This window comes from Rana temporaria, chromosome 3, assembly GCF_905171775.1.
Source record: "Rana temporaria chromosome 3, aRanTem1.1, whole genome shotgun sequence".
NCBI lineage: Eukaryota > Metazoa > Chordata > Amphibia > Anura > Ranidae > Rana > Rana temporaria.
This window is the reverse complement of record NC_053491.1, coordinates 241168112-241188146: the sequence shown is the minus strand read 5'-3', so window position 1 is coordinate 241188146 and position 20035 is coordinate 241168112. Positions and strand designations below refer to the sequence as shown.

General features: G+C 40.3%; 1 protein-coding gene across 4 annotated transcripts in view; it reads right to left on the bottom strand.

Annotated features, from left to right (window-relative positions):
• SH3TC2 (SH3 domain and tetratricopeptide repeats 2) overlaps positions 1 to 20035 on the bottom strand; it is a 168263-nt gene that overhangs the window by 41677 nt on the left and 106551 nt on the right. For all 4 annotated transcript variants that reach the window (XM_040344530.1, XM_040344531.1, XM_040344532.1 and 1 more), the window contains 2 exons: positions 18727 to 18803; positions 12383 to 12578 (listed from right to left, as the gene is read on the bottom strand). In XM_040344530.1, the coding sequence (XP_040200464.1) occupies positions 12383 to 12578; positions 18727 to 18803 (273 nt within the window). The remainder of the gene's footprint in view (positions 1 to 12382; positions 12579 to 18726; positions 18804 to 20035) is intronic.

Here is a 20035-nt window from a genome sequence, read left to right as displayed (position 1 = left end):
CAGAAGGTGGCATAAAAGAAACCCAGCAAACAAAAAAAAATCTGTAAACTCATTTTAGAATTTGCAAAAGGGGATTTAAAACCTGCATGCATTAACTTTTATAACTAAATATACAGATAAACACAATGCTTGTTTTCATATGACATTTTGTTGCTGCCAAATCTACATTGGCAAGACATTTAAAAGCCAAACAAATAATTCATTAAAATGCATTATGCTTTTGAAGGAACACACAAAGTCAAAATAGACACCTGCCTGTAGGAGCTGCTGGTAAATGGTAGGCTCTCCGACCATTTGCAATAATAGCCTGTCTTGCAACTGGACCCAGCAATACACTAATTGCTATAATTGGGCTGTATTAAAAATGCCCATCTAGATTGTAAGCTCTAATGAGCAGGGCCCTCTGATCCCTCCTGTATTGAATTGTATTGTAATTGTACTGTCTTCCCCGATGTTGTAAAGCAATGTGCAAGCTGTTGGCACTATATAAATCCTATATAATAAAAATAATAATAAGAAGCCCCACGTAAACAGTGATTGAACAGACTTAACAGTCGTAAAAGCGGCATCGATATATTACAAAGACACAAAGAAGTGAAAAGGACTGACGGTCATTCTCTTTATGTATGAGGGCTTGCCAGAATGGATCAGGAGATTAAAGAACGACACTGCAAGCAGAAATAATAAACAACAATCAACAACCAACTATCTCTAATTTAGAGTGATGTCACTATGCATTGGGGACTAACTATATCACTAGAACATACAGTAGCTAACTACTGGCCCAGTGAGTAATTCCACCACAAAGTCTGCCACTTGTGAGGCCTTTTAAACTCAAAGTGGAGAGCTTGAACTTCAGATGAAGGTACTTGTATTCCTCAAGGGTAAAGGTATCTTTGCAAAGTGTGCCAAACAAATCACAGTGAAAGGGTATAGCGGTCCAAGAGGTTAAGATACTTCACCATAGGAATTAGCATCCCCAAACAAGTGTTCAACACACAAGAGGGTAGTCTCTTGTGTGTTGTCTCAGAGCTCAGGGTAGTCTCAGAGCTCTGACGTGTAACAAATGTCATTCTGGGTCTGGTCTGATGATCACTCCTGTAGGCTGGATGGAGGCAAATGAGAGGTAGGCCACAATGCCCCTGGCAGCTAGTTTTCTTGTTGATTAAAGCGGGAGTTCACCCAATGATGTTTTTTTTTCTCTTTTCCCCTTAGATGGATGCTCGTTTTGTCTAGGGGAATCGGCTAGTTGTTTTAAAATATGAGCCGTACTTACCATTTTAGAGATGCATCTTCTCCGTCGCTTCTGGGTATGGGTCTTCGGGAGCGGGCGTTCCTTCTTGATTGACAGTCTTCCGAGAGGCTTCCGACGGTCGCATCCATCGCGTCACTAGTAACCGAAAGAAGCCGAACGTCGGTGCGGCTCTATACTGCGCCTGCGCACCGACGTTCGGCTTCTTTCGGAAAATCATGACGCGATGGATGCGACCGTCGGAAGCCTCTCGGAAGACTGTCAATCAAAATAGGAACGCCCAGTCCCGCAGCCCATACCCGGAAGCGGCGGAGAAGATGCATCTCGTTAACGGTAAGTACAGCTCATATTTTAAAACAACTAGCCGATTCCCCTAGACAAAACGAGCATCCATCTAAGGGGAAAAAATGTTATGTACGGGTGAACCCCCGCTTTAAATGGAGTCTGCACCTTTCCCTTCTTCTCTGGCTGCTCCCTCTTCCTCTGCTCCCCCCTTACCTGGCTTGTAGCACCCTAGGGTTCTCTCACATTTACAAACAGTATGTCTCACTCTCTCTCTGGCTCCCCTTAGCTAAAAAAAAAAACAGCCACCGGTCCTGTTAAATCATACCGCCTTAAGCCTGATTATTAGAGCTAAACCGTGGCTGTGAATGCAGCCAGAGTCCTCCTCCTTTCTCCCACATTCCTGTCAGTCACCAGCAGAGTAACTAATGGCGTGGCCCCAAGAATGCCCAGGTTGCACAACTCTATGCTTGAAGGGGCCACTGGCCGTACTATATGCCTGTATTTTTCAAATAGGGATTAATAGAGAACTTGAAAAAGTAGAATGTTGGGGCTGAAGAATGAAGGGTCACACTCACCTATAAATACATTTATGACAGCCCACTAAAATATGAAAATACAATATCTATCTGCCAAACTAGTATTTTTTACTATGCATATGCAATAAGTGGCGTGATAACTTTTTCAGAATCTGACACGTAAGAAGAGATTAAAAAATGTTTTTCTTAAATTTAAGGCCCATGAACAGATTGGTGTATGGTGCCTATAATGAAATCTACTACCTATCAAGTATAAATAATCTGCATTATTTTCTCCCGTTAGTTTATAAAAGTACACCTGTAATGCCTCGTACACACGATGGGAAAACTGTCATGTTTTCTTTTGGTCTGGAAAACTGGCCATGTGTATGCTCCCTAGCAGTTTTCCCGACAGAAAAACTGTGGGAAAAAAATTAGAACATGTTCTATTCTTTCCCGTCGTGGGTTTTTTCCTGCAGTTTTCCTATGGGGAAACACTACTGTGGAGCATACACACGGTCCGTTTTCCCGACCAAAGCTCTCAGACAGTTTTCCTGTCGAGAAAACTGGCCGTGTGTACATGGGGAATAGTGACCAAGCCGGTTCTCGGTTTTCCCCTTGGGTTTCCCGGGGGTCTTTTGACCGCCAAGAAACTCGATCGTGTGTACAAGGCATAAGACTCCAACTATCTCTTCTTCTGGTGCTTATTTCTAAGAAATACTTCTTCTAATGTCCTTTTTACATGTTACAAGGCCAAAACAGGTTGCATATATTGTATGATATTCTTTATGATACAATCAATTTAATACTTTAAAAGGATAATTTGATTTAGCATCTACATGTGCACGCCAAATAGTACGGCACAGCATTTTATTTTTATGAGGTGTTTCTTGATGCCAGTTACATTTAATAGTTTTGGCCATTTAGGGAGTGAATGTCTGAATAAAAACGAAGGCATTTTACTAGAAAAGGTCTGATTTCTATCAGTGAAAATCCATTTGGGACTGAGAAAGCACTAGTACTAACAATCTGTAAGTCTAATACAATGCAGTATCAGATAGCAAAACAAGACATTATTCTATTTTGGGGATTCATGTTGGACCAAACATTTACCAACATCAGTAACCACTTAGCTATGAAAAATGCAAAAAACTTGCCAGCAAGGAGTCCAGCATTTCTGTTATTTTTTTAAAAGAGAGGTTAGGGAGGTTTGAATCCTGAATAGATGTACTGAAACCTGGATAGATGTACATGTATTTTACTCCCAGTACCACATTCGTTTGAGCATGGTCACTAAATGTTTTATGAGCCGTTGCAATGTTAATGCAGTGGTTGTGGAGCAATAGCACCTCCATGTGGCTTCTAGTAAAAAGAAAGAACTGACTTCAGGTTTATTCTTCAAGGCAAACATTTTGAGTTGACATCAGGGGTACTGAAATACGGTGACTTATGTCCTAAATGTGAGATATGCCCTCTTCAGCTTTTGGCTAGGTAAAACATCATCACGGAGTCTAACTTTTCAAGCTATAACCAGGTGAAAGCCTTAATGGGTAAGTGGTGTACACAATTTAATTGAGCTAAAAATAAGCTTGGCCAGAAGATCCTTACTTGCCTGAACCCTAGTATTTAAAAAAAAAAAAAAACTGTTCATTTGGTATACAAAGAAAAGAGAAACAGTTGCCTTTGGATTAGAACTGTAACCTTTTAACCACTTCAGCCCCAGGCCATTTTGCTGGTCAATGACCAGGGCCACTTTTTGCAATTCGCACTGCATCGCTTTAACTGACAATTGTGCGGTCATGCGACGTGGCCCCCAAACAAAATCGGCGTCCTTTTTTTCTCACAAATAGAGCTTTCTTTTGGTGGTATTTGATCACCTCTGCAGTTTTTATATTTTTTGTGCTATAAACAAAAATAGAGCGACATATATAAATAAAAATAGAGTGACAATTTTGAAAAAAAATTATATTTTTAACTTTTTGCTATAATAAATATCTCCAAAAATATATTTTTTTTCCTCAGTTTAGGCCGATACGTATCCTTCGACATATTTTTCGTAAACAAAAATTGCAATAAGCGTTTATTGATTGGTTTGCGCAAAAGTTATAGCGTCTACAAAATAGGGTATAGTTTTATGTAATTTTTATTAATAATTTTTTATTACTAGTAATGGCGGCGATCTGCGATTTTTATCGGTACTGCGACCTTATGGCGGACACTTCGGACACTTTTTTGGGACCATTGGCATTTTTATAGCGATCAGTGCTATAAAAATACATTCATTACTGTAAAAATGTCACTGGCAGGGAAGGGGTTAACACTAGGGGGCGATCAAGGGGTTAATTATGTTCCCTCATTGTGTTCTAACTGAAGGGGGATGGGACTGACTAGGGGAAATGACAGATCGCTGTTCATACATTGTATGAACATACGATCAGTCATTTCTCCCCCTGAAATGGCTCCTGGTTCTCGCTCTGTAACGAGCGATCGCAGGTGCCCGGCGCTGATCGCGCCAGCCTGGCAATCACAACGGCACAAGGGGCGAGCAGGGGCGTGCGCGCGCCCCTAGTGGCTGCAATGCAAAATCACGTAACATTATGTGATTTTGTGCAGTCTAGCCGACCTGCCGCTGTAAAACTACAGTGGGCGGTCGGCAAGCGGTTAATATAATACAGGTGAATCATCCACTTACTTAGAAGTTAGGTAGGTAAGGCACATGTCCATCCACACTGGAGAATGCTGTTGCACAGGGACGGACGCCACGCCAGTGTGGATGGACATGTGCCTTACCTCCCTAACTTCTATGTGGATAATGCACCTGTATTATTTTAAAATGTTACAGTTCTAACCTAGAGGCCCCTGATTCTCTTTTCTTTGCATATCTAGAGTCTACTTTCAACTTCCCCTACACAGGTTTGCCCTGGATTCTGGACTATTACAATATATACAGATATCCCCTCCTCCATCTCAGCCCCTCTCTGTTCTTATACTGAGTACTCCACTTAAAGGACTTACTTGAAAGACTCATGTGTTATATATATATATTCTATCTGGCAGCGCCACTATCCCAACATTTCTTGTCTATGTTCATTTGGTATAGTTGTCCTTTAGTGAATCTCCCCACCCCTAACTGCTGCCCAACTGTTGCCTCTTTTCTCAATCCAGTGGTCTTTACTGTGTGGTCCTGCTCAGAGCTGCACAGCTTTTCCATCTCATCTTAGTGTACATGTGCCCTGCGGCCTCACTGGGTGAGTCATACCTATGGAGGTCTGCAGTGGTCTAGCCAAGTATGGTTTGCTCATAGGAAGGAATGGGGGTGCATCACTCATGTGCATTAGGATAGAAATAAGATGCTTTTGCTGAAAAGGCTGTTTTGCATAAGGCAGTGTTACACATTAAAGATCACTGGAACAAGAAGGATGGTAAGTTTTTGTCAAAGTGGATAACACTCAGAGGATGCTAAGAATTGATTTAAGGACAAAAATACAGTTGGGGGAGGAATCATTTTTCAGATTCGTTTTTTCTAGATTACCACTTTAAAGTTCTATATCATGCTGACTTAAAAAATGTCCTAGCCATCATACAGCATACAACATACAGCTTACCTTCCCCACTTTGTAGCTGCAGTTAAAGGACAGCTGTATTTTTGTCCTTAAATCAATTCCTGGAAATCGACTGTAGCCAAGTCCCATGCCTCTCCAGGCCTAATGGTGACCTCCAGAGTTAGGGACAGCTGACATCCTTCTATGTAGAGTGGGATATGAGGCATAGTGGGTGCAATGCATGGTAGATTAATGGGCACCAGACACTTCTTGAATGCAAAGAGATTTATTGTCTCTTAAACAGAACTGTGGGTGAGAGGGTTAGGGGCAGGACACCCTTTAGCAGTTGCAATGTTAATTGACAGACTCCGAGACTTCTTTAGGCAGGCAGCCATGCAGGGAAAGTCATCCAGCAACACACCACATCTGCATGAGTAGGATCGCTGTCTCTTATGGCAACAGTCTTGTAACAGTTTGTAACACACGTTGCAACAAACTCCTTTACTTCCTCTACAATCTCCTCTTGTAGATCTTCACTCAACTGAGCTCCCAGTCTCTCTCACTAGACTTGCTGATCCACTGCATCCCCTGAGCTCTTCCAGTCTTCTCACACAGTATCTGCCTGAAGCGTCACCCCCACGTCCCTGCTGGGTCCCTAGCTTGGCACTCACAGATACTCATCAAGCGTCACCCCACTGGCCTGCTCAGTCCCTGGCTTGACACACAACACTGCTCCGCAAGTGTCACCTCCACTGGCTGGGTCCCTGGCTTGGCATCTGCTGAAGTTTCCCAATTCTTCACTGTCCCCGGTTGGTGAGAGCACTGCTCTGGTACTTGCTTCAGATACTTACAGTGGTCCCTGGTAACAAGGTGGATGCTCCCTTATTGGTGACAACTTCCCCTCTACCTCCGACAACAACAGGTTTTTCCAGCCGGCAGAACCGTCACTTCTGGTTGGACAGCAAGCCACATCCCCAACCCTACACTGCTCTCTTGCTTCTGTATAGGCCCCTCAGACTAGCAGCCTAGTAGCAGGATGCCCCCGGGACCCGCTGACCCTACTGCTTATATGCCTAATTTTTATCTGCTGAAATGTGAGTGTAAACTTTAAATCTTTTTGCTGCCAAGTAAAATCATTTTATACAGTTTTACACTATGTGCATCTTCGTTTTCTCTTTTATCCTTTTCCATACGCCGAGTTTTTGGATTTGATGGTATTGGCGTAAGCCTTTATCATTACTTGCTGATATTGGGGTAATCTCCTCCTCCGGTATACCATATACTGCATCGCAGTGGAAATCACCTTCCTGCCTGTCATTCAAGACACCTCCGGAACCAGGACACCATCACCTTTTAGCTTTTATGACCCCATAAGTATATGCTTAATTGGGTCCATAAATTTTGGTAAGCCTCCATTTTACCTTGGTGGTGGATTTACTATCGATCTTCACTTCATGTTCTCAACATTAAGTCACCTTTTGTTGGACTAACTGATTTTGAATTTTCTATAGGACTTCATTATTCCATTGAATCTTGATTTTATATGTTTTTATTCACAGACTTTTGAGCACTTATGGTGTTATCAATTTACGTTTTTTAGATCTGTTCTACAGTCTTTTATATCATTTCACATAAATTTAGCGCTACACCTTTTTTGTTTCACATGTTTGTTTGCCTACAGAATTGATCTTATTCTGTGGTGTTGGCTGCCATCTGTATGTTATTATAGGTAGCGCAGTGATATATATACATATTTTGTATATTGTTTGTATACCTTTGCCCCCGGGATAGGCCTCAGGTCTCTGGCCTAGAAGCCCGGGGCAGTACAACACACATCCACCCAGACCACCGTCCAGGTGGCACAGAACCCTGATCAACTGACTCCACCCAAATAAACAGGCTCTCCCAGCAGGCAAAGGAACTCAAGAAAATCCCTGCCCATTGGCTGAGATACCCCATACACTCATAATCTGTCCTTGCAATGCCCTTATCTTATCTAATGCCACCAGGTACCTGGCCACCTAGCGACAGAAGAGAGAAGTTCAGCAATTCCAGAATTAGGGCAAAGTCAGTTGACCTTCTAACAACTGGCCAAGGCAACTATCACATTTAAGAGTAACCCTGCCCAAACATCAGGGTGCTACACTACTTTAAAGCAATTTATATTCCTTTTGTATCTATATCTAGGTTTGAAAAGATGACCACAAAATAGAAATAAAAAGTTTTTGGTTTGCACAAATCTGCCTACAAATATATGTTCCAGATGTCCAGCTGTATCCCCTCTCTGATCAGAACTCAATTAAATCCATAAAACACACAAAAAAGACTGTATTGACACTATGAGCTTATGAAAAAACACACATTGTTAACATGTGCTCTGCCATGTTTTACTGCATTTTACTTTTTAATTAGTTTTGCTATGCTTTTAAATCAAAGCAAAGAAAAAAGGGAACTGTGTTATGTAAGTGCACTATTACAAAGTGCTTATATAAATGATACAGTGTGAGTGTCTTCAAATAAATATGATATTAGCATAGAAAAAACAATCGTACCACTGTTACAATCGTACCATGTTAAGGAGTTCTCTAAAGACAGGAGAGCTCCGGGAACCGTTAAAGGCTTGGCTGGGCTATACCCATAAGCACAAACTTGTAGTGAGAGGTCGTTTTGAGCTGGTAAGCAGTTATTTCTGCCTTTGGTGGTAGTATTGATGCACAGATCACTTTCTATGGTGCTGGATGGTGAAGATGCACATCAAGAGTAACATCATAACACTTGGAAATATAATTTATTTTTACATCACTTGTAGACATTCTTCTAAACTTTTGTTTTTTGTTTTTTATTTATTTTTTAAATTTAGCACAACTCAATAGATTTACTATTAGAAGAAATAATGCACTATTTTGGACACACTGGCTGTGTAGGTACTAGCTCAAAAATCTGGTGTGCCAGTCTGGCATTATTTGGAGGTAAGGGCTATGCTTCTTTTATTTTTTTTTAACATAAATAGGAATGGCATAGCTGAAAAATAATGGCAGTTCTGCAGCTACGCTATGCAGTACAAACACAGGCAAATACTGCCCTTCTCCAGCTGATTGGCCATACACTGATACAGGGGATCCTTATGGAGGCCAACAAAAATGGTATCTAGAGCAGGGATATGCAATTAGCGGACCTCCAGCTGTTGCAAAACTACAAGTCCCATCATGCCTCTGTCTCTGGGTGTCATGCTTGTGGCTGTCAGAGTCTTGCTATGCCTTATGGGACTTGTAGTTCTGCAACAGCTGGAGGTCCGCTAATTGCATATCCCTGATCTAGAGGCTACAATATTCTCCTCAACGCCATACAGGACCCCTCCAAGCTGACTTGTAGGAGTGGTTGGGAGAGAGACGTGGGAACCATAGATGGGGAGGCGTGGAATCTTTGCCTCTCCTCCACTCCATTGGTGTCGGTGTCCGCCTCTCAGAAATTGTCCCATTAATATTTGTTGCACAGAACATATAGAACCCATGTGCAACTGTACAAATGGGGGAATCGTGCTACCCCCCCTTTGCCCGAAATATGAAGGTGATCACGTCAATCTCATTCACATGCTTTGGAAATGTCCCAAACTGTTTCACTACTAGAAGGAGGTCCTAGACTTGATCTCTCAGGTTTATATGACAGCTATCCCACGAGACCCAGTCATGTGTCTGCTGGGCGCACTAGATGAGGAGATGTTGACTCCTTCGGCTCATACTGCGATTCTGCGATTGCTGTATGTGGCACGCAAGCTGATCGCACAACTGTGGATCATCCCCAGGGTACCCACCAGGGGGCGATGGGTGGATAACATCACCAAACTGTTAATCAGAGAAAAATTTACATACCAACATAGAAACGTCCCACGTAAATTCTGTTCACTGTGGAAGGCTTGGCTGGATGTCCTGGGATTAGCACCTCATCAGTTGATTAAAGACAGGCTATTGCAGGGATAGTGCCAGGAGACTCACAAACTAGTAGCTGTACAGACCTATGTTGCATATAACCATGGGAGACACTGTTAATCTTGATGGGTAAGGGTGGTTTCATTGTTTTGATCTGATACACCCTCAAAGCCTGAGGGTAGGTAAAGTCTGCACTGATTTGTTCTTTTAAGTGCTTTTTTATTTTTTTCTCTTATGTTTCTTAATATATGTTATACCTAGAAACTATACGTTACATGAGTATGTATATTTTGTACCAACAGCTTGCATAAAATGGAATGCTTTCTGTTTCCTATCCTTGTATGTTGAATGTCATATACCATGTATCGCATAAGACAAAATAAAACCTTTTTTCTTATTTAAAATATATATATATATATATATATATATATATATATATATATATATATTATTAACATTATAATAAGTATTTACTACAAAATTATTTTTTAATACAATGTTTACTTTCATATGTTTGTCATACCATATTGCCATTACTGTATCTCATATACAGATTTGTGGATTATTCCAATAACTATCTATGTGTATCTTGCAACAATTACTGAGCATTCCTGTTCAGCACTCAGAGGGCCCATTTGTTTTAACAAGATGGGGTACTGAAGGGGAAATAGTAATGTGTTACAAGAAAGGAACTACAGTAAGCAATTACAGTAGCCACCATTTACATATGTAGCCCTACCCCTGCAGAAGCCACTGGTATAACAGGCTCTTCTAATGGATGTGTAAGCACTCACCAACACACCTTAGGGATTTTTAATGTTTTAATAGGTGTCACAGCCTAGCAGAAAACACAGGCAAAGATACGTATGCATTTTAAGCAAGACCTATACTGCTAGCTCTGAAAGTGTCTGACTGGCCAGTAGACTATGTGCAGCGTTGGCTGTTTGGGCCCTGAGCTGTCAAGTTGGAGCGTTCAGTGAATAATGAAAAATATTCAGAAGGCTGCAAGGCCTCTCATCACTCATAAAGGTATGAATGTCTAGGGATCACATTGTTTTCATATCCAATCAGCTATGTAGTGCCAGGGATTACCAGCATTTACATTTCACAGGTCCGGTTTTGGCCCTCAGGATGAGACAATAGGAGATCTTCCAAGCGTGAGCATGCTGATAAATGGAAGCTTAAGCTGGCCATACAGGTGTCCTTTTTTTTTTTTTTATCTGCCAGTGGGCTGATCGAAAAACTCAATAGATTCTCCAAACCACACAATTGAGGTGGATGGGGGAATCCTCCCCACTGTGTCATAATATTCTGGCATCTTTTATTTTACGTTTATTTTTACATCAGATAACATCCAAAAAAGGCATAAGACTACCAAATAAATAAGAAGCCAACAAATGAATAAGCCTAAAGCCTCGTACACACGACCGAGTTTCTCGGCAAAAACCAGCAAGAAACTTGCTGGGATTTTTTTTTTTGCAGAGGAAACCGGTCGTGTGTACATTTTTCGACGAGGAAACTGTCGAGGATCCCGTCGAGCCAAAAAGAGAGCATGTCTTCTTTTTCCTCGACGGGAATGGAGAAACTTGCCTTGTCGAGTTACTCGACAGCCTAACAAGGAACTCGACGAGGAAAACGATGTGTTTCGCCCCTCGAGTTCCTCGATCGTGTGTACGAGGCTTAAGAGCAAATACCTTACCCACATCTGAGCTATTTGATCTGGGTGGGCTGACTCTTTAAAACAACAAGAATGTTGGGTAATTTTTGAACAGCTATTAAGATATCCTTGTATTTTATGGTTTAACAGAACTAGTGTGAGGGTCATACATATAAATTGTATTTAAAGTCAAACCTCGTTATTTTTTTATATTTAGAGTGGTGAAAGGGTAGAACCTTTCTCTGGTTTCTGTGCCCACAATGGGGAGAAACACTCTCACCACTATCACCAGGACTGAAAGTGATAAGGGGAAATTGTTTAATTGGGTCACTTGTTCCATTGACAAATGTAAATTTGTAGATTTTCTGTCTACAACAGTGGTCATCAACCTTGTCCTCAGGGCCCACTAACAGGCCAGATTTTATATATTACCTTGGGGAGATGCCGATTAGAATACTGCAATCACTGAGCTGCAAATTATATCACCTGGGATGTATTTCAGTTATTCTGCAAACCTGGCCAGTTATGCCCTGTACACACGATCGGTTCGTCTGATGAAAACGGACCGATGGACCGAGGAACCGATCGTGTGTGGGCCCCATCAGTTTTTTTCCCATCGGTGAAAAAAAATAGAACTTGTTTTAAAATTTTCTTATGGTTAAAAAAACGATAAAAAAAATGATCGTCTGTGGGGAAATCTATCGGTCAAAAATCCATGCATGCTCAGAATCAAGTCGACGCATGCTCGGAAGCATTGAACTTCATTTTTCTCAGCACGTCGTTGTGTGTTACATCACCGCGTTGGACACAATCGGATTTTTAACCGGTGGTGTGTAGGCAAGACTGATGAAAGTCAGTTTCATCGGATATCTGATGAAAAAATCCATCGGTCCGTTTTCATCAGACGAACCAATCGTGTGTACAGGGCATAAGTGGGCCCTGAGGACAGGGTTGATTATCATTGGTCTACAGGACAGACAATACACGTGGATCTCACCTATTGGTCACAATGGCAAAAACAGTTGATAAGGGTTTCAACCATTCTCTACCTGGCTTTTAATATATTTGAGCTATCTTGTATTTCAGGGGTAGCATTAATTAATCATTAACTAATTTCTATCCACATAGGTCTGTGCACAAATACTGGCCTGCATGGGGAAAAAAAATCTATTGTTATGTAGATAATAGTATGCTATAATACTTACAAAGCTTTCAGACAGTTTGGATCCACATGCCTTGTTTGTACAAAACCAATCATTCCAGTTGAAGGACACCTTCCAACAAACCACTTGAGCCCAGGCACAAAGAAACCAACAACTTCAATGGCATCTCCCCTGCAGTAGCTCAGTTCATCCCATTCTGTTGCTGTATGACTTTCTCTCGCAGTACACTGCCCTGATCCTGGGGTACAATAGGATATAAATTTAATACAGTTTATAAGGCTACCTTGACATTTTTACAATTTCGTAATCAACATCTCAATCAAAAAGCAAAAAAAAGGTACCAGGATGTAGTTTCATTATTTTCATTTACTTACATTTTATGTTTGTCCTGCATACTCTTGTGCAGGATTTATTTTAGTTTATCACTTTAGCGATTTTTTTTTTTTTTTAGCTTTGGATAAAGTGGAGAGGGATTGCAATCCTGTTTATTGCTGTCTGTGCCCCTGTTAGGGAGATTCACCCTCTCTATTTGTCATGTTTATAGTTATCATCGAAACGGAAGGTAAAAGAAAATCCCAAAGATTGGGTTGACACTAGAACAGTAATAGAAATGAAATGTTCCAATGGGGACACTAGTTCTGGTGACCCTGATGACACACCGGGATTTCTTCACCTTCTGTTTTGGCTATGGGACAGAAATCGAAGGGAAATCTCCCCAATGGAACATAGATGTCAAAAAAGAACTGACAGGGGCTATAACCACCTGTACTCTATCCAAAATTAAAAGAAAACTTGTTGCCTTTAGTTATACTTTTATGCCTCGTACACACGATCGGAATTTCCGATGAAAAAAGTCAGATGGAATTTTATCATCGGATATTCCGACTGTGTGTATGCCCCATCAGACTTTTTTTTTTGGAATTCGGTGTGTCCGTGTGTATGCAAGACAGCTTGCATACCCGTCTGAGTTTATTCCGACGGAAAAAACGATCATGTGTACGGGGCATAGGGCTTTGTTACATCTGCAGGTTTTATATGCATTGTGGGTGCAGTGGCTTGGAGAAAGTCCTGCTTGCTGCATATTTAATACAGTTGTAACAAAATATTCCTAACATAGAGTTTAACATTAATGCACCTAAGGATGTGAACAGGGCCTGAACATCAGAATATTGCCTTATCTTCTTGCCAAATGCAAAAAAAAATAGAAAACTATGACTATATTCATATTTACATTCCTGTATTTAGTTCTTTTAAACAGAGGAGAAGTTATCTGGGATGTATAAACAACTTTTATGCTTTCCAGATCTGTTTTATTGAGTTTAGAAATTCTTACTTTAAAGTGGGTTACGTGCATACTGTTTAAAGCGATAGTAAACTTCATATTTTGATTTTTACCTACAGGAAAGCTTGTAATAAAAAACTTACCTCCAAGTAAAATGAATATCTCCTAAAGGTGCACCATTTAGGAGATATTCTAGCGAGCAGCAGCCAGTGATGTCACTGGCACATGCGTGATGAAGGAATGGCATATCCGTGCCGTTCCTTTAGAGCTGTGTGCCATAGCCGAGACTCCCACGTGCATGCACGGGAGTGATATCATCTCGGCTCGGAAATTCAAGCAGCTGCAGCCTGCGAACCTGGAAGGAAGACTGGGTGAAGATGAAAGCCTCTGCAGTGGTAAAAGCGCTGCTGAAGTGTTTTCTTTCAAGGTAACTCTTTCATAATGAGTTTAGCGATTCTGAACAACAATTTTCAAATCTTGCCACAGATTCTCAATCGGATTTAGGTCTGTAGTTTAAATGGGCCATTCTAACACATGAATATGCTTGGATCTAAACCATTCCATTGTAGTTATGTCTGTATGTTTAGGCTCATTGTCGGGCTGGAAGGTGAACCTCCACCCCAATCTCAAGTATTCTGCAGACGCTAACACAGGGGTAGGCAACCTTTCAGAGGTTAAGATCTATCTGGACAACATGGAGCAAATGAAAGACCCCTGGGGACTGCCCAGTAACCAGCTGCTGGTTAATGGAAAAATGTTAATTTCAGCAGCTCCTGCCCCCACCCTCTATCCAGTAGTGACTTCTCCTGATCTCCACGTTACAGTGAAGAGGAGAGCGATGGCGGCATGTGGGGGAAGATCTGTGTGTGGGGCTGTGTTCTCGAACGACCCGTCGGCTACCCACTGTCGACGGGTCGTTCACGATCGATGGCTTGCCGACCCCCACTTCAGTTTAAACAACATTGCGGCATCACTTATTATATACATACACTCATTGGTCATGGATTCACCTATTGGTGCTTGCAGCAGTTTTTCTATACATTGTTTTTTTTTTACTTCCAGTGATAGCGCAGGAGCATCCCTCTACCAGTCTTGCATTACATTAATTTAGTTGCATTTGTTTTTAAATTGAAGACGCCTTTTGTACAAGTTAGGAGACATCATCCTACAAGCCCATTTCATCATTACATATTTTTCATTGTATCCTAGCAGAATAATTACTTTTTGATAGAACTATCAAATTCCATTAATAAGTGTTAGGTAGCAGCACCTTATTGCTTAATCTTGTTTTTGTTGTCTTTTTTTTTTTGTTGGGAGATTCTCCCTCTCTCTTTGTTCAGGTGACTAGGGTTACTGGGGCAGAAAGTGATGGGAGTCCAAAATGTTACAGTTGTCACTTGAACAGGAAGTTTAGGGAACTTTTCCAATGGGGCAGATTGTCAAGTGATAGCTGCCATACATGGTTCAGTTTTTTTTGTTCAGCCAAAATAAACTGAACCCCCATCCACACATTCAAGGTAGATGAAGGAATCCTCCCTATTGTGTTATTGTATTCTGATGGCAAAATAAATAGGGGGTCAAAACATGCCCTGCCTAATTCAAAGTACGCTACAGGAACCGTCACGTCTCTCCCATAATATACGCTAGTGTATGAAATATGATACTAATATAACTTTAGTCAGTGTTGCCCCAGCCTTTTATGTAAAATCTGAACATGAGAGTATAATGATAAGTACAGATTATTACTACTGATTTTTTAATGAAATTATAAGCAGAATAAATAGAGTTAATTGAACCATTTATCTAACTGATCAAGCGGTTATATTTCTATATGCTATAACATGATTATAGATTCCAGGCATAATATAGCTCCAATCCTCTACATGGTATACTGGTTTTCTTTTTTCTTTCCATTATGATTTTTTTTATCAATTAATGTATATAATTTGCATAAACTATTTATATTTAGAGTTATGCCTCCCACAAAGTAATTTAGGGGTGGAGCAGGGGAAACATAAAACAGTAGGAGTTCAATTTATTTTATTATAGAAAAACACACATAAAAATAAAATATGTTACTATAAATGTATATTGACTGCACTTCAACCAGTAAAGCAGCTGGAATCCCCCATCTAGATGGTACGTTGGTGTTAAAACACAAATGTGTTCATCATGCTTGTTAAATGAATTGCTGTACCAACGTATCTTTAAAGAAAACATACTGGCACAAATAACATTTTTAAATAATTGCATGCTGTCTCAGCAACACCATTCCATAATCTATGAGTGGCATCAGAGCTTAGGAATCAACACCACAGGATACATCTCTATTTACCACTTTCTCACATATTTAGAGATTATGAAGAAAGCAAAGCATCTAAGCATCCTTTGGGGGCCTACACCTATCATTCTTTGGGCAGTTGGATTAGGGAACCCAACCCTACCCTTAACATGTATCATTTATTTTCACAAGATCTACTGGCTTGCAAGTTTGTGCTGAAAACCTAGCACTACCCCCAGCTTCTATCCCTACTAGGGCCTAGTTGGGCCAATCAAGCCTTATGCCCTGTACACACGATCGGACCTTTGTCCGACCAAATTCACATCGAAATTCCGACGGAATTCCATCGGAGTAAAATAGAACATGTTATCTATGTAAACTCTGATGGAATTAATCAGTTTCCGATGGAATTTCTCCGATGGGGCATACACAAGTCTGTCTGACTTTTTCTATCAGAAATTCGGCTCGCATTTATGGGGCTTTAGGGTCCAGATTCCTGGACACAAGTGGAATCATTTACTACCTGTCTACCTAGACATGTAAAGGGATAATATGACTCACTGCTCTGAAGTTCTCTGTGATTTACTTAATAATCCTGATCAAATGTTGCATCTTAATCAGCCAACTTACCAATATAGAAATTTACCACTTTAGACTGCGCCATAACAGATGCACTATAAGTGCCTTATAGTGGTGGGCTCTATCTTGTGCTGGCCATAGACGAATCAACATTTTGCCGGTTCAGCAGAGACTGAATTTTGATACGTGTGTGGCTGTCCCCAGTTGACAGATGTAAATAGTATGATCAACTACTCTTGAAGAGAAATGCTGGAACATGCTGGAAGTGTATTCTGACAGCGGTGAGTCCCAATGTAAGAATACATTTTCCCAGTGGGGATATTGATACCTCCATCCACCTGGCTTGTGTAGATGGAGAAATCAGTTTTTTATTCGCTAGCTGAATGAAGAAAAAAAAACGTTATCTATGGCCAGCGTAACAACATATCTGGTGAGTGCGTAGTATTCACAGCCCCCCACAAGGTGGATGCACAGATATCAGTAGAACACGTAGCACAACAGCACTTTCTTTAGAGAAAAGACTTTGTTTTGCATAGTTATCACTTTTATGCACTATAATTGTCACTTTAATAATAAAATTAAAACATTTTTGCTGGGTAAATTTATCACTTTTATTGGATTTTGGTTCATTTAGTTATTAATGTATGCACTTTATGGGCCAGATTCTCAGTGGAGATACGACGGCGTATCTCCAGATACGCCGTCGTATCTCTGAGTCTGACCGGTCGTATCTATGCGCCTGATTCTTAGAATCAGTTACGCATAGATATCTATTAGATCCGACAGTAAGTTTCTTAAGCCGTCGGATCGTAACTGCATATTTACGCTGGCCGCTAGGGGCGTGTACGCTGATTTACACGTCAAAATATGTAAATCAGCTAGATACGCGAATTCACGAACGTACGCCCGGCCGTCGCAGTACAGTTACGCCGTTTACATTAGGCTTTTCCCGGCGTATAGTTACCCCTGCTATATGGTGGCGTAAGTGCGGCGCACCAATGTTAAGTATGGCCGTCGTTACCGCGTCGAAATTTGAAAAAGTTACGTCATTTGCGTAAGTCGTCCGTGAATGGGGCTGGATGTCATTTACGTTCATGTCGAAACCAATGACGTCCTTGCAGCGTACTTTGGAGCAATGCACACTGGGAAATTCACGTCGGGTCAAGCCTGATTTACATAACACACGCCCACCTCTTCACAATTAGTGAATGTCTAAAAAAAGCAAGGCTGGATATTTACATTATTTAGAGATCAATACTAAATATAACAACCAAAGCTTAATGGAGAACATTCTGGTAAATATGTTGCCTAGTTCTATGGTCTGTGTCCAGATTGGGCATTATTCACTGAAAAACAGCCCCTGTATCTCTCTGTATTCTGAATGTGGGCTAAAGGAGAGCTACTGTTTATTTCTTATAGCTTTGTATATCTTCTAATACAGAAGATATACAAAGCCATAAGAAGTAAACAGCGCTGAAAAATCATTATAGCCCAGTCATTTCTGAACTGGATCTTTTGGGGTGAAATGTATATTTTGCAATGTGTTCTAAATAAATCTAACAATTTTAAACCCACTATCTTAATGCCGCGTACACACGGTCGTTTTTTGTGATGAAAAAAAAAAAACATTTTTAAAAACGTCATTTAAAATGACCGTGTGTGGGGAAAACGTTGTTTTATGTCTTCTGAAAAACGAAAAAAAAAATTTCGAGCATGCTTCAATTTTTTATGTCGTTTTTCAAAACGTTGTTTTTTGTGTAATTTAAAATGATAGTGTGTGGGTAAAACAACGTTTTTAAAACCGCGCATGCTCAGAAGCAAGTTATGATGTGAGCTTGAATGGAACAGAGTGCCGTTGTACGTGCTGAACGTAACCGCGCTTTGCTAGAGCATTTTGAAAAAACGATGGTGTGTAGGCAACGTCGTTTTTTAAAATGAAGTTTGAAAAACGTCGTTTTGTTTCATGATAAAAAACGTTGTTTTATTTCATCACAAAAAACGACCGTGTGTACGCGGCATAAGTCTTGATAAAAGGTACGGAGTGAGTGTATCTCACACAAACAAAATCCTTCTTCAGTCTTTATGCCTTTTTTTTTATAATTTATTATATAAGCATTACATTTATGTTGCTTGTGAACCAAGTTAAATCTACAGTTCAGTACAAAGGCAGATTGTGTTGCTTATAATGGATACAAGCAACTTAAACAATAGGAGGTCTGTGTGTGTTACGGGAAGGAACTTTACCTATTGGCTGAGATGTGATGTTACGGCAGTTCTGCTCCGTCACATTACAGGATATAGGGTACACTTTTAGAAACCATCTAGAGATAAATAAATAAAACATAGTTAGCTCTTAGCCTAACAGGTGTTTATTTGTTTAGTAATGATGTTCTTGCAGGTACAAAGTGCTTAGCAATATTTAAAGTGGTAGATTCACTGTCCATATCTGCCCTGGGTCCTTTTATTACCAGGACAGAGGGGAAATCCTAAATTTAACAGTTTTCACCAGAACAGAAAGTGAAGGGGAAGTCTCATGATAGGGACACCCGTTCTGATATATTTAGTAAGACAAAAATTAGGATAATGCACTTCCAAATGAGAATATCAGCTTATAAAGAATTAGGCTGGCCATACATTATATAATTTTCTTTTGTTACCCCAACACTTCATATTTCTGATATGTGCCTGCTGTACCATGTACTTGTATGAGATAGTCTCCTGTTCCCTAAGTATTGCTTCCTTTGTGTGAAATCCCTGGTGTTCACGCCAATCCCCTTGCTTTCCTATTAACCGCTTCCTATTAACCGAATAATACCGCCTGGGAGGTTAACCTCCCTGGCGGTATGATTCTTTCAGAAAAAAGGTGCTGAAAGCGGTACCATTATTTGCAAGGAAATTTGGCGTTTTATACTGTAGGTCTGTAATTTTTAGGAATAACTCACTTAAATCTGACCAAACAAGATTCTAATAGGCATCCTGGGTATGACATTTTTTTAAAAACAAAATTATAAATTAAAATATAATAAATAAATATAAATAATTATAACAAATAATAATATAATTATAATAAAAATTATTCAATAATGTAATTAAATCAAAATCACTGAAATTTGCTCAGTTGCAGAATTGTCGCTGTCATTATTTTTTTTTTTATGATGAATTTCCCCACAAATCGCTATCGCACAATTCTGCAAGTGATTCTAATTTATTATCGCTGTTTTCTAGCTGCTCTAAAACCATTTTTGACATAAAGGGACACTTTTGGTTGCTATGGACAATCTACAGTTTGCAGGGAGAAAGAACAGTTTTTATTATATAAAAGAACATGCAGGACACTGGGGAGACCACTAGGGACAAGGGGGGGGGTGTATTTTTTACATACAGTACTGTAATCTATAAGATTACAGTATACTGTATGTAATGTGTTTGTTTACGTTTTTGAATTTGGCGCCGTTCTCCGCTCCCGTGCGTCGTAACGTCGCAGGGAACAGAGATCGGCGGCACAGGAGGACACTGTGTGAATCGAGCGAGGTCCCGCTCACTCACACAGCGT